This window comes from Ambystoma mexicanum, chromosome 8 (assembly GCF_040938575.1).
Source record: "Ambystoma mexicanum isolate Mex_15411 chromosome 8, UKY_AmexF1_1, whole genome shotgun sequence".
Classification (NCBI taxonomy): Eukaryota; Metazoa; Chordata; class Amphibia; order Caudata; family Ambystomatidae; genus Ambystoma; species Ambystoma mexicanum.
Window position 1 is genome coordinate 1,594,730,165 of NC_090929.1, and position 15,553 is coordinate 1,594,745,717.

The window sequence follows — 15,553 nt, forward strand, 5'->3', positions numbered from 1 at the left end:
GACTAAAAACTCACAGGAGCAGATAAGTGGGTCTGATACAGTTGCTGACCAATTACCAATTTGAAAAAATATTAGAAGTTGTGTTCCAGCAGCGAGGATCCCAAAACAAAAATCCACCCACTAGGGTTTGTGTAATGAAGAAAATTAAAAAATATGTTTTGAGATAACAACTCGCGCTCAGGATATCCAAAATTACTAAAGATTGTGGTCCTAAAATTGATGTCCACAGAATGTATTCCTTTGAGGTCTACGTTAGTGTCCACAGATCAAGAGATATAAAGTCCTCTTGGCTAAATAAAGCCAATTTTATTTCTTGTCAAAAAAGAAAAACAGCCAACACGTGTTTCGAGCACCCTGGTCGTTTTCAAGGTGAGGAAAGGAGGGACTCTGGAAGGGCATTGCAGCAGCAGTCATGAGGAAGGACCCTTGACAAGGACTTCTTCGATTTCAAACGTTGGTCTGCAGTTTTGCTGCCTTTTGATCAGCTCCAACAGTGAACGGTTACCGCATGGTCCATTAACCTTGAGTCTGCAGTCCTGCACTCTGGTGATTGTGTCTCTGGAGGTCCAACTGGGGCTTACCAAAGTTCTGGGAGGATTCGTGCGCTGGAAGACAATGCACTGAAATTGGGTCCGAGGTCCCCTGGTATTCGCGGTTTACCGCCCTGGAAGGTTGCAGCACATCAGGGGATGGCTTGTTCTGCAGCCTGTCTTATGGCTACCTGGTCCCACCAGCCCAAGGGAAGGAAGTCTTCTTCAGAGCTCCACTGTCGATAAGAAAACAGCAATGGTTTCTTTGCGGTTAGTGAAAGGGTCTGCCGGTGTCTCGGGTCATCTTATGCTTCGGATTTTCTGTTCCAGTGGTCGACTTGCCTTCTACCTCAGGAACCTCACCGTTCATTAAGATTTCCCATTCAGTCCTCTGCAAACTCTACCTGCAGTTTACAGAAAGGGGTGGGTGGCTGTCCTATCAGGAGAGCCAGCCCCCCAGCGGGAACTGGTTCTGTTAGGGAGAATTCTCATAAATGTCCTAATTCCTCTCTACCTCAGAGACCCCCAAGCAACTTTGCTGGATTTGGAGGACTTGAATTTTTAACCTGGAGAGTGAGACTTTTTCCCCCACTCTCAAGCATTATTAATGTGATTTTAATCTCTGCATTTCTTCTGGTTGTGGAGTCTGACAAACTCCATAGGCATCATCTTTTACATTGTGTTACACAGCACCTTCAGTGCAGTGACACAGGGAAGTCTTTCAGATTTCCCCATGGTTTAAATGTCTTCTCTGGGATGAACTACTAAAGTGAATTTGACTTTACTCACATTTGTAACTTTCTAGACCCAGCACACACTATCTTACAATAGGGTGCTGGAGGGGTTACTTAGTATTCTTGCTGAATGGCTGGTGGGAGTGGTTTACTTTTAACTACCATTGTGTGCTTTTACCACAGGCTGCGTTCGCAGCCACAGTAAAGCAGTCATGGGTGCCATTTTTGTCAACGTGGCCCAGTCTTTTTTTGCCATTTCTTTGTGGAAAGGTACGTCTTGGAATTTACTCTGCACGACAAACCAGGTTTGGCCCCTTAGTTTATTTTGCCTTTGGCAGGATTAACGAGTGAAGCCCGCCCCTGGCTCCAGGGTGTCTGGCAGGGGCAGGAAGTGAGGGAAGTGCCCAAAACTCCCTGTGCTTATTCTCCTAGAAGACAGGAATGCACTCTTAGGTGATTGGCCGGCTGGCTGTCCGGCAAGGGCAGCCACCCTGCTGGGTGACATCTAGGCTGGAATGAATGGGAGAAACTTGCATAAAAGGCGAGGGTTTATGGCTTTGGAAGGCAGAGTCGACCACTGGACGAAGTAATCCGAAGAAGAACTTGTAAAGGACGCCTGCTGCAACTCCTGGACCGTTGGTTTGCCCGGTGAAGCCATGCTTCTGTGCTGAAACTCCAAATTCGTATCGACAGAGAAGCCCCTGCAAGGACGACTTCTCCCTTTGAGTTGGTGGGACCAATCAACTCCAAAGTAAGCCACCTGGACATCCTCTCAGAGCTGGTTGAAATTCCACTGCAGTTGCTGCTGGAACCAAATAGCCAGAGAAAGGAACACCAGATTGTGTGCATTGCTTTTAAGCTGGCCAAGAGCTCCAGGAAGATCCTCTGGACTCCCAGGAAGCAGGACTGAGAGTGCGGGACCCCAGATGCAAGGAAAGCCCATCTCGACAGCCACGAACCACAGTGGTGCTATTTGCGGTAGATGCAAGGAGCTGAAACGCCAAAGTGCCACTTGTTTGAAGATTGCAGGTTGCGGTTGGTGACCGTCCTATTACAGTGCAGGAGTCCCCAGACATCCTCCCTCTTGTCCCCACGACGGAGGCCCACGAACACCAGGATCTGCAGAGCTGTACAGGAACATAAATCGCATGCTGCACTTTTCTTCAACCTAAAGGTACTGTAAAGTCAGAGAGAACTTACCTCTTGTTGTGCTGCCTTACTTGTCCTTGTTGGAGATTTGTCTCGGTTGCTCTTGTAGAGTTGCTTGCAGCTTCTCTACCTCACAGGCTTAATCAGCTTGTGGCCCTACTTTCTTTTCTTCCATTCTACATAGACCTTTTAAACATGGTGAAAGACTTTCTACTTACCTGCAAGAAGTGCTTCAGTTCACCTGGACTTTTGCTAACTTAACATTGGCCGGCCTGGCTCCCTGAATTACTCTTCTCTCCCTTGCTTATGTGTTTTACCTTCCTTCCAGGAAAGGGTTAACTGACTTTGCATCTGGGGTTATTTTGAAAGTACTTACCTGCTTAAGGATAACTGTGCGAATACTTGTTTTATTCTGAACTCTTTTCTTGAACACTCCTCTCAAGGATATTCTAAATGCAACAGTGATACATTAATGTCAACAGCACCCTAACTATTGAAGTCATCCGAGGGTGTAGGTAGTGCCTGTATGCTATCCCAAATGGGTATTTGCTGATTTAGACAACTATGATTGTGTTTTTTTGGAGTGTATTTGTGTATTGCTGTATATTGCTCCCTTCTGAAGAAAGCTTATTCTAACTGACTGATAAACTAATAATGGTTTAATCAGGAAACCTTGTGTGTAAGAGTTTATTTGAATACTTGTCACTGAATCTTTGTTCAACTCCCCTACAGCTCACACGGACCCCTCTTGAGATAAGCCTGGCTACTCTACCACACTACCAACCTGTGTAGTACAGACGTATACCAAAGGTTGGGTTCCTATTTCCAGGAGGTCATGGTTGTTGTAGTGCACCCAACGGGTACTGCATACAATCTTGCCTAACCGGTTCCATTCAGGCACATCAGCGAACAGAAGACAGGGGAATGTCAAACTCCTCCCCTGCTTCCTGTCCTCACAGACATACTGGAGCCTAGGCGAGCACCCAAAGGGTTCCCGCCAAAGGCAAAGCTCACATTCAGAGCTCCCCCTCCCAGCACGTTAGAAGGGCTAACAAAGGACAACCACACAAGAAATGGCGAAAAAAGAAAGGAGCCACCATGTTAGAATATAGGTGACCCCTTTGTGCATAACCGGCGCTGGGGATACAGCCTGCGGTGGAAAATCGCACACAAGTTGGTAGAACATGTCCACTGCCACCAGCCAGAACTATAGGATTGTCATTGTAACCAAAATGTTACGGAGCGCAGGGAAGAGGGATACTAGGTATCCCCATAGCACTCCACATAAAGTAGGGTGTGCTAATCGCTCATAAATTACATTTTTAGGAAGGATACAAAGTATCCCTCTTTCCTTAAGAACATTAGTTCTTCGTGAAAATGAAAGAATGTAAAAGAATGCACATAGGGTTCTGTGTGCTGCAAAGGTATAACAGATGCCTTCAAGAGATATGGAGGAAAGCAAGACTCCATGAAAGAAGGTAAAACAAAGATCCTAGGGTTAGAGGAAATAAGAATGAATGAGGGGAAAAAGGATCCCCCATTCTCCTAAGAAAAAGGCCCAGAAGTGCAGCAAAAAGTGCAGGGGGTCTCACTAAGAGAGGGGATTAAGCATATAACTGATCAATCTCCCCAACATGGCCCATAGAGCCCACATCGCCTTTTTGTATATAGAGCAGCTCACTCATTTGCATGTAAATGATCTGCTGCCTCGCGGCTATGTTTGCACTTTCTAAAAATGAAATGCTAATTCTAGAGTAAAAGGAGCACTCGAAGCAAGAAAATTGACAAAAGAATAGAAGTAACATACCCAGAGTGCTGGTTGAGGAGAAAGTGGGAACACGAGAGAAGGAGCATTGTCAAGAGGAGGGATAAGTAAACATTTGTGAATGAATGCAAGAGAATAAGAGGGTGCACATCCAAGTAAGAGCACTGGATGGCAAGAGTGAAAATGCAGTAATAGAACAATTGTGCCATGAACAAATATTCTGTATGGTTACTCTTGGGAGTTTTCTTCCCAGTCTCACGCCATAAACTCCAGGTCAATCAAGATACATTGCTTGTAAATGAGAGGTTTTTCTGACTGAGGTAATGCATTTCACCTCATCCAATCCAAAATACACTGTATACTTACATTTTACTCCTGCCCTCGCCTCTGCTTTTATTTTATACAGAAAAGACTAAAGGATGGCAAGAGCTGGCTGAGATGGAGTGGGAGGGGACCCTCCATTTCAGAAGGCCTTTTAGTGCCTCACTTTGGCATGAACCGACCAAGCAACCTTAGTTAGGGCGCCCAGCGCGGCCAAACCGGTGCAGTGTTTGTGGAATGACATTAATGAAACTGCAATTCTCTCATGTATTCTTCATTTACAGGCAAAACTGAATCTAACAGTACAGCATTGGTACAAAAACCCAGACATAGTACCTTCAGAAAGCGATCCCTCTGCTCTTCGCCAAAGTCACTGTCCTCGTCCTCTTCATCGCTCCGCCAGGATAAGTGGTCAGGAATCTTCTTATCCCAGGATGGGTCCGTGAGGCTTGGGCTGACATCCTCCTGGTCATCCTGCTTAGAACAAAGATAATAGGAGTGCTGGGCACAAAAGACACCAAAGAGCCTTCATGTCCACAAACAACCTGTTGAATCATCTTTCAGAAACACATCATATTGGTGTAGTAATTCGAGCAAAATGCATGAGATGAAGAGAACAGCTCTAGGCATGGCTAGCAGGAAATGACTAGCGCAAGGCTCTTGACTGCATAGAGGAGGATAGAGCTAGACAGCCGTTAAAAATTATCGGACAAACCTTTAGGACTCTGCAGAAAGCAGTCCGAGAGTTTATATGGCAGGGTAGGACCCCGAGGGCTGTCCTGACCCTACCTAGAGAGAGAGGGAGGGAGGGTTTGGCTTACCAGACTTCCAACTTTATTTACGCGCCGCACAGCTGCGCGTCCTCCTGGAGCACATGAGGGAGGGGATGGGAACCTACTGGTCCTACTTGGAGGACATGGACGCCCACCCTCTTAAAGTCTGTGACCACCTCTGGGCCCCACGCAGATTCATTCTGAATAGACTTAAGCCCCACCCAACACTGGGAGTTCTTTGGGCACTTTGGAAGGAGGGACCCCAGACAGCATACCTAACGTCGTGGCCATCCCCAATGTCCTCACTCTGGGGACACGCCCTCAAACTGGGAAGCAGGGGGGTTCCGTAATGCACAAGCCTGGTCCGATTCAGGATTGGAGTGGGGGGGGGCAGATGTTCAGGGAAGGGGAAGGGGAATTCCTACCATATGAGGAACTGAGGGACACCCTCGGGCAGGGGACCCTCTCCATATTTGAATATCTCCGCCTGAAGGGTATCCTTTGCAACCAATCATGGGGCCAAAAAAGAGATAGCTAACACCCTTTGAGAAACTACTCGACACAGCGACCTCCAGAAGGGAGCGGTGTCCGGGATGTACAAAATCTTGAACACTTAACTTGGTGGAGAGGCGGGGGTTCCGCACATTTTGGAACGATTTTGGCAGGAGAGGTGATCTCGGAGGATGCCTGGTCACGGATATTTAAAATGGCATTCCATGGGAATTTATTCACAGCAGACATGGAACACAACTTCAAGATTCTGCAGGGGTGGCATAGAGACCCTGTGAAGCTCTCAAAAATGTTCACAGGGGTGTCCGAGTGTCCAAGGGGTCGCGGCCAGGTCGGATCGAGGGGCCACATGTGGTGGCACTGCCCCAAAATACAGGTGTATTGGGAGAAGGTTAGGGTTTGGATTGCTGAAGTCACCGAGGAATCGCTCCCCCAGAACCCTCCGACGGTGCTGTTGGGTCTCCCCCCGGAGGCCACGGAAATTTAAAGGTACCCTAGAATGTGGGAAACAATGTTGAGAGCGGGAAGGGTGGCCCTGGTGCAGAAACGGAAGAGCCCGGAGATCCCCTCAAAGGAGGACTGGCTAAAAAAGTTGAATAATATGTTCTTAATGGACAAACTAACGGCAATGATGATCAATGACTCTAGCTCATTCCAAGAGAACTGGTATGCGGTGCAGCAGACCTGGGGATGGGATGTTCACTGATGCCCGGTGGGGGCCCAGGAGGAGCCCGGGGGAGGGGGTTGGGAGGAACCAAAGACGGAATGGGTGCCCATGGCCCGGGGGTGGATGGTCCAATTTCAGCCATAGAAGATGTCAATGTCCACATTTATTACCAAGCTCTGGATACAAAAGAACAGTTTGACTCCCGAAATTATGGTTATGCTAGTCAAAGAACCACATGTCTCCAGGTGCTATGAAGGATCATGTACTAGCTGTAAGCTACAAGTGCAAACAACATGAGTTAAGATGAGAGTGCCTGGTCCTTCTATAATGCAGACAGAAGAGCAAATTCCTGTATTTCATAAGCATGAACTACATCTGCAGAAATGGTGTGTAAAGTGGTTAAGTGAGCTGAATGGGGAGCCAGACCTCCAAATACAGGCACTCAACTGCTCCATATCACATCTATGTATTTCCTCTCACATCAGTCTGAGCCCAGTGCACCAAATGTATCCTTTGCGACCTTCAGATGCTTTCTTCTTTCACCCCATACCAGTTTTTTACTCATCGGCCAGACCGACAGATGGTATTCATGGGCAACGCGAGCCATGCCAACGATAGGACACCAGGTCAATAATACAACTTTTTTATTTAAGAAATAAAATAGCTATACATTCAGAAAACATAAGTTGCAGGTACTTTGAGAACCTGGAGGGTTTTCTCCCAAGTAGACCTCAGGAAACCCTTAGTCAGGTGTCCAGGGAGGGGTGGGGACGAGCGAGGATGGATCACCTGGATAGGGGTACCAGGGGTTATGCTCAGTGGAATACCCCATGTGAGACGCTCTATGTTACCAGGGAAGAAGATGAGAGTGAGATACCTGTGACCTTTATGGGCTGTGCTACATCTGCCCCCCTTCTTCCCATTGAATCTCTCTTACTCAAATCCACCGACCCCTCTGTATATAACCTGTTCACTAATATATCAAACGATGTCCCATTTAGAAACCGTCTCTCCCAAAACCCATGTAGTCTTGTGCCGTACCCGGATACACCTGGTAATTCTTTTCCACGCCCCTCTGGTTACTATTTCCCACACTCCCCTTTGGTTCAGACAAAACACTACCATTTCCACAATTGCCCCGGCTCACTTCATACAAATAATCCCGGCCATTACTGTTTGCCCGACAAACCCTACCAATCCCGTTCCCCTTATGGTCATCTTCCGAACACCCACTCTACTATGGCAGAACACTACAGTCCCTGCGACCCCCCACCCCCCATGTTCTGTTCTTCATCCCGGTCATTATCATCCATTTCACAAACCTTCCCCCATCATATCCCATAGGATATTCAAATTCTTTAACTTTCCCCCTTTCCGACACAAACTACTTTGCACAACTGACTTTTAATGTTAACCCGGTGAACCCGACATGTCCCAACCCTGGCGTCCGGCAAAGTCAGGCAATTAACCTGAATCACACAAACCTGACAGCCCTTTGCTTTCCCCATAGGGATAAAAGGTGGAGCAAGCGAGGGAAGTAAGAGCAAGGCAAGTACAGCAGACAGCACGACGAGAGGGCTACCACGCAGCAGTTCAAAAGAAATAGAAAGGCAGCAGGAAGCGAGAGGATGGCGACGAGATAAGTGACCTTGCCCTTTTTGTTCCAGGCCCATGGAACCTTCATGGAAGAGAGCCTAAGACCGCGAACAATAGCAAAAGTGTCCTGCAGCAGATGTCAACAGTACATGGGGCAAATCCATGCCGGTAAGCAGGAGCAAGGGAAGCTGCTGCGCCTGTGGTACCGGCCTGGACTCCGGAGAAGCCAAAAGCCAAGCAGTTCGACACAGCCGGTGAATCGAGGGGAGAACCGATAAGAGCTGGGCTGTGATGAATGAGAATCGCAAAGTGCCATGTTTTGAACCAACGCAAGAGGGAAACCGGCACCACATAGGTGCTAACTCTAGAGACTCTGGACGAGCACCATATGAGAAACTACAAGTACCAGAAGGCTGTAGAAAGGCCAGGGAAATCGGTCAAATGGTCATGCAGAGGGTGAAGCAGAATAGCAGTACAATCGAAAGACTGATCTACAAGCACTGTGAAAGAAAGGGAATTGAATCCCGATAAAAGTCAAGAGGGGTCCGATCCCAACCGAGGGAGATCCAGGGAGTGAAGCCATCACCCAAGAATAAAAAAAGGCAAGAGGGGTCCCAGCCCGACTGAGGGAGATCCAGGGGTGAAGTTGTCACCCAAAGTTGTTTTGATAAAGGAACTGTGGTATATTTTGGAATACGAACTCAGAAGGGTTAACGGCCAGAAGAGGGGGACCAAGAGGGGAAGTCGTCACCCTACGCGAAACTGTGATAATTAAGAAGGGTCAGCACCCAGAAGAGCGGAACCTAGGAGTCACCCAGTGAACTTTGAAAACAAACTTCCATTTGGTTAAAGGAACTTTTGTTTTTGGTTATTTGAACACGTCAGCCCACGAATGCAAAAGACTTTCAAATTAAACGAGACTTGGCCATTGACGGTCCCGAGTACTGCCATTGGTACTGTCGTCTCGTGCTGGAGAAGCTCGAGACTGTACTGTGCTCCGAGCTCCCATCTTACCCAGGGTCTCCAAAACGTGGGGAAGGGAGACCCAAGCTACTGCATCCTGACATTTGAGAACCAGGGGTGTTGCTAGGAAAGATCTGGGGCTACACTAATGTCAGGACTGTCGAGACTCGGGGCTAGCTAGTCTTGGTTGTAGCTCCTGAGCTTCTATCCGGGCGTTACAACCAAAAGACCCGGGCTATAGCCCCCTCAGCCCCTAGCAACGCCTCTGTTGAGAACACTTCTTTCCTTGAGAACTATCCCACACCCCTTATTTTGTATTCGTGGTGAGGTTTGGCAATAGGTTCCTTAGTATAGCCTTTTGTTATTTTGACACGCCACCACTAGGACTGCCATATTTTTAATTTGATGGTTGACGTTTGCCCCCATCTTAGATTTCGGTTTAGATCAGGCGTTTTTCCAACCTGCATACAGCATTTATTATTCAATAAACACCCTTGAACTGTGGTCACTTGTGTCGGTCTTACTTGTTGTCACAATGAGTTTCTCACAGTACACAGCAATCCCTTCATGGTACTTTTAGGTTCCCTTAATTCTGAAATGTTTTTACAGCTCAGAATAGGCGATAGGCTTAACTTATTGCAATGTTTGCAACACAATGTCCGAATTGCTCTGCTTTGAACACAATTCAGCAATTGTCAAAATAATCTATAAATGAACATACCCATTAAATACAGGCAAGAATCTTGGTTGGCTTGTATTGAACAGGCATGTCATAGTAAGACGATCATAATGGGAATTGAACAAAATTAAATTTCTACAAGGCACATCCTTAACACAAGATATTGTGCAACACTTCACACCGTCCTCTTAAAGGGAGAAAGGGATTTAAAACCCAACGGAACATGGAGGGCAGATTCAGTACCCAAATGGGCACAGCTACTTGCAAACATGACAAGGAAGGTTTGCATTTAAAGGACAATTTTTTCCTGCAATTGCTGGGCTACATGCTAAACAGTCTTTCCCCTATGGGGGACAATCTAACAAGGCAATTAAGGCCTCCAAAATGGCCATGGTGCATGCACTGAAACACAACCATACTCCACAAATGTCAATTCAAATAAGTCACTCAACCAACTCTTAAGCATTGTCTTACCTCCGCTACTAACAGGATGCCGTACTTCACAAACCTCTCCACAGTTTCATGACACACCTGGTAAAACATCTGACACGGCTGATGAAGAAAGAAAAGGAGGTGTTAATCGCATATTTATGATTCTTCTTTTCTAGTGGACATTGCCAAGGATCCCACTGGACATGGTGGAGAGCCATTTTGATTTCACAACAGCTGGACACTAAATTCACATGGAGAAACTGATAACCACGTTAGGAAAGATTTTGTAAAGTCCAACTAGTGTGGGACTTCACAAGACTTGCCTCTTGTTAGGCAGACCCAACTCTTAATATAGGCCTGTAATACACAGGTCAGTAAAGTGGCTGAGCAGCCAGGCTCATCTTAGGAGGGGTAATGTGAGCTGTAGAGCAACGCAATTAAATCAGTAAACATAAGGCACCAAGTAAACACTTACACACTTAAAGTTATATTACATTATTTATATATACACAAAGCACATTAAGCATTCTTTTAAAAGCAGCAACTAATAATAACATTCAATGGAAGATAGAATTCACTTAAACAAGAACCAATAATGCAGGCGAGTAATTGTTTTCTATGCTAAACATGTTCCAGAACACAGAGTGACATCAATCAAAGTCAGTATTAGCACTTGTTCACCATTACAAAAATGGGTTGAGGAGGGAAAATGGTTAGAGTTAAAGTAAAATACACTTTCAACTGGTTCAATGGTGAGCTTCTCCCCGAGGGGTTGTAGGCAGTCTTAGCCAAGCAATAATAGTGTCAACAATTAAAACCTGTAAGGGAACAAGCACTACCAAAGTCAAGAGAGTTCAGAAGAGGAGCCCTTAGGAAACCAAGACAGCCAAAGTCAATGGGACAGTTCCAGTTCGGATGCAGCTTTTCTTAGAAAAATGTTAACAAACAGTCAGGAGTTCTTAGAAAATCACAGGAGCTCAGGGGGAACCCACTTCATGGGAGCACAAGCTGGAAGACCTGCATAGGTAAGTTGAGGCCAACTCCAAAGGGGTTAAAATAGTACTTCCCAAGCCAGGGAGCACTACAAATGGCAAAAGGTAGTCATACCCCAAGCTCCACAATACCTGAGAATTGAAGAAGAGGTTCCAGCTCTTTAAGGGTTTGGTGTTTTTTTTTTTTCTCAGTGCCAAAGAGAAACGAATAGCTCCGGTTGGAGTGTCCTTGAACCCTCAGTCCTGGACTCTGGTAAGTTGACTCTGGACAAAGACTTTCTGCTTCTGGAGGTCCTTGAAGGTGACCACGAAAATTTGGTGCGATTCGATTTCGGGAAGGCGATTCACTCGACAATGGTCATGGGTCCCCGGGCATTGGGATTCTGCAGTCTAGGAAAGTTGCAGCAAGTTGGGGGATGAGCCAAAATGAAGCAGGTCTCGAGGCTAGTTGGTCCCACAACCCCAACGGAGGAAGCCGTCCTGCATGGATCTTCCCTGTCAAAACTAAAACTGGTTCAGCACAGCTGCAAGGCTTCACAGGTGCTTCTGCGGTCCTGGAAGGTGCTGCTGGCGTCTCTTCTCATCTTCTTCGTTGTATAAAATGTCCCAGTGGCCAACTGCCTTTAGTCCCAAAAGCATTGCTTTTTATGTGAAATCCCATTCATTCACAGCCCTATAGCTGTCCATCACACGGGGGTGGGGGGTGGAGTTCTACCTCTAGGACAGCCACCCGCCTAGTTGGAACTGGTTTTGGCCAGGCATGCCTACAAACAAAAGGTCAGTGAAGTTCTGTGCTACTCCCTCACTTCCTGCCTTACCAGACACACTTGAGCCTGGGTGGGCTTTAGAGCTGAAGCCCACCAAAATGTAAAAACACACTAAGGACTCATGCCTAGTTTAAACAGACAAAAAACCCAGAAGGAAATCAAACAAGAAATGGTGAAAAAAAAGAAGACCGGGGCCATTTTGGAAAAATGGTCACCTATGGGTGCTGTACTGCAGCTGAGAAATCAGCCTGCAAGTACACTGCACAAAAGGCAGTAAAAGTAACCACTGCCACCAGCCATTCAAGTTAGTTAGTGTAACTAAAGGTTACATGAGAAGTGGGATATGGAGTTACTATGTAACCCCTCGCATTACATATAGGGTGGTGTATGCTGGACCCACAAAAGGAAAAGGTAAGTAAGAAAAGCTATCTCACGGTTCTTGGGAACTAGGTTCACACAAGAAAATGTATTAAAACATTAAGAAAAGTCCAAGGGACTTCTCGGTAGCACTGCACAGAGTGCTGTGTGTCACTATGAAAAAAGCAGATGCCTATGGAGTTTACCATACTCCATTATACAGTTAAAAATCCAAGTCAGAGAAAAACACATGAGTGAGTGGCAACAAGTACTACTCACTAAAGAGGTAAAAAATCAAAAAGATTCTAGATTCTAGCAGAAGAGCTGTGGGTCTGTAAGGTTAAAGGGAATGAGCACAGAAACTGAAAATTCTCACCAATACAACCGCCCACACTAAGGGACAGAAGGAATGAATCCACTCCTGGATAAATCTCTTGTGCATTCTTTAATCCAACAGGCATGACCATAAACTGGTACAAGCCCCATGGGGTGGAAAATGCTGTATTTTCCTTGGCATGGTCTGCCAGGGCTATTTGCCAATAGCCTGAGGTCAGGTAAAATGTACTGAGGAACTTGGCAGATCCATGTTTGTCCGCCAGCTCATCTGTCCTGGGTAAAGGATGGGCATCAGTCTTTGTGACTGCATTTAGAGCCCTACAGTCCACGCAGAATCTCAACTCTTTGGTTCCTGCATATGGCATTAGCACATGGACTGGTAGTTGGATCAATAACACCCAAGGTCAAGCACCTTGTTGACCTCTTCCTTCATACGAGTTCTGACATGATCAGACATTCTTTATCCCATGCTTTTGACACGGAGACTCACCAGTGAGGATATCATGCTGGCCCCAAGGGGTCAAGTCTGGTGTCAGACAACAGAGGGGCCAACTGAGTTAACAGAGCTTTGCATTCATCCTGTTGCTGCAGAGTACGATCAGAAGAGAGTTTCACTACTCCTATTATCTGATCTGAAGAGTGTCCACTGAAGAGATCAGGGAGAGCTCACTCTCCTCCTCCTCTTAATCAGAAGCTAGAAGTAAATCTCCCAGTTCTGATCTAGAGACATACGCCTTCAGACTGTTAGTGTGAAAAACCTTAGGGGCCTCCTAGGGGTTGCCCAGGTCCACTAAATTTACCTCTACAAGTTTGCCTACAACTTTAAAGGGTCCTGTTAAGACTGATTTTCTTGAGTCTAAGGGCTTAGTAAAACCACTCAACTGAGACAGTACAACACTCCACTCGTGGTAGCATAGGCAGAGCAGCCAGGCTCATCTTAGGAGGGAGAGAGGGTTGTAGAATCAGTACAAAGGAATTGTATTATACATATGGTCAAAAGAAACAATGACACTATGTATAAAGTGTTTATTTTATATACAAGCAGACCAAGAGATTCCAGGGTAATTAAGTACTATCATAAAGCATATAAACACATGCTTTAAAGTTCAGACCAAAGCATAGAACATGTTTAGAAATGTAACAATATTTCTAGGTAAGTCAGACCTGTGTATACACGTTCAGTATAGGGCACACCTATTCTTGGGGAGTAAAACTATAAATTACTTTCAGATTACTTTACAGTAATAGAAGGGTAGTAGATCCTTCAGTTATGCCGTGACACTGAACAAGGGAATCAGTGAAACAACTTGCAAATATACTTTTCTGAATAGTGGAACACAGATTCAAGGATCAGTATATACCTCTACTACTTTGCATTAACACAAAGCTATATAAGGAGAGCAAGACCTTTTTGGTGTAATATACAAGTACAGTTGATTTTCAGCTAAGTGGAACACAGTCCAAGATAAGCAAGAACTCTTTACACTAATTTTGGATATTCCAGGCAACCAAAGGACAGCTACACCTAAAGGAACACTTTTCAGGAATGGTACACACCTATTCCAGGCAGGTACAACCCAATGTTGTAATATTCTATTACAGTTGCTTTTTAAGATCAGTGGAACACAGATTGAGATAAGCAATAACTATAAGCAATAACTAACTTGTTTTAGGATGGCACACTGCTAACACAATAAGTAAAACCTATATACTTATTTTTAAAGGGGCTATCAGCAACTTAAAGGTAAGTATAACCTTTGGCAGACTTATTCTGGACAGGCTAACAGCAAGTCAGGGTATGCAAGACCCAATTGGGGACACTCCTACATCTATCCTTACAGGAATAGTAAAGTGAAGCCAACAGCATTACCTTTTAGGGAAGCGGCACAACCAATTCACAGATTAGTAATTTAACCTTATATATACATTTCAGAATTGTGTAACACACATTCAAGGTAAATAAGAACTTTCTTTTAGAACTGTGCACTCCCAGAGTTAGTTACCAACCAAATTCTTTTACAAGTAAGTAACTTTTTCACACTTGTTATTCTTTTCAAGGCAGAACTCTTCTTATCCAGTCCTTACCTTATTCTATAGCATGAGTTCACCCAGAAGCAGTAGAGGGACCCTAGTGGTCTAGGTGCCAGCTGTAGGCTTGGCGAGATAGGGTTCAGTTGCAGGCAAAGTCAAGAGTTCCTGAGGAAGACTGTTCAAACAAGTAAGTATCTCACTTTAAAGTTAGTCGAGGGTCCAGGGACTTCAGAGAAGACTCCCAAGGAGGATTCCGCCGTGGGCCTGGGTGAACTGGATGAGTGGCCTCCCAATAACAGAAAACACCAACGCTATACACAAATCGCAAAGTTTTAAGGTAGGCAAAATACCCCAGCCAACACAGTACCACAGGATTCCTTTTTCAAGACGACAAGACTTTGGAAGGACTTTTGCAGCAAGGATCACGGAAGAAGGCTCCAGGTAAAGGTTTCTTTACGGCTGGATGCAGCTGTGGATTTGGTGCCTTTTCAGGAGCACAGAAGACAGAATATAGCTGGTCGGATTCACGTCGTTTGCAAGGTCCAGCACTCTGATGAGGGAATTTTCTGGACTGGAATCGGGACTCTGGAGATCCAGCAGGCTGCCCACAAAGTTTCAGCTAGATTGGGAATTCAGAAGACTGCACTGCACAATGGCTTGAGGTCCCAGGGTATTGGGTTATTGCAGCCCTGCAAGGTTGCAGCAAAATGCAGGACTTCTTGAGGCTAGTGGGTCTTACCAGGCTCTGGGTTGGGGTCATTTTCTGAGTCCGTAGGTCAATTGGAAGGAAAGGTAACAGCAAGCTCTGGTTACACAGCAGGCTCTCCGGTTGCTGGAAATCATCTCGGCAGCGTTTTCTTCATTTACCTCTTCGGTTTTGGTTCCAGTGGTCGAGTACCACTTCAGCTTCCAGGATCAGATTTTTATGCAGGAACCCAGCCAATAAAACAG

At 45.8% G+C, this 15,553-nt stretch overlaps 1 protein-coding gene across 4 annotated transcripts in view; it reads right to left on the minus strand.

Moving 5' to 3' along the window:
• The window catches only part of GPAM (glycerol-3-phosphate acyltransferase, mitochondrial), a 727,629-nt gene that overhangs the window by 164,544 nt on the left and 547,532 nt on the right, over positions 1-15,553 (minus strand). For 2 of the 4 annotated variants that reach the window (XM_069611788.1, XM_069611787.1), the window contains exons 17-18: positions 10,162-10,239; positions 4,836-4,973 (exon numbers count right to left, since the gene is read on the minus strand). In XM_069611788.1, the coding sequence (XP_069467889.1) occupies positions 4,836-4,973; positions 10,162-10,239 (216 nt within the window). Of the gene's footprint in view, positions 1-4,835; positions 4,977-10,161; positions 10,240-15,553 lie in introns of all 4 variants that reach the window. The other 2 variants (XM_069611786.1, XM_069611785.1) reach the window with 1 other exon arrangement.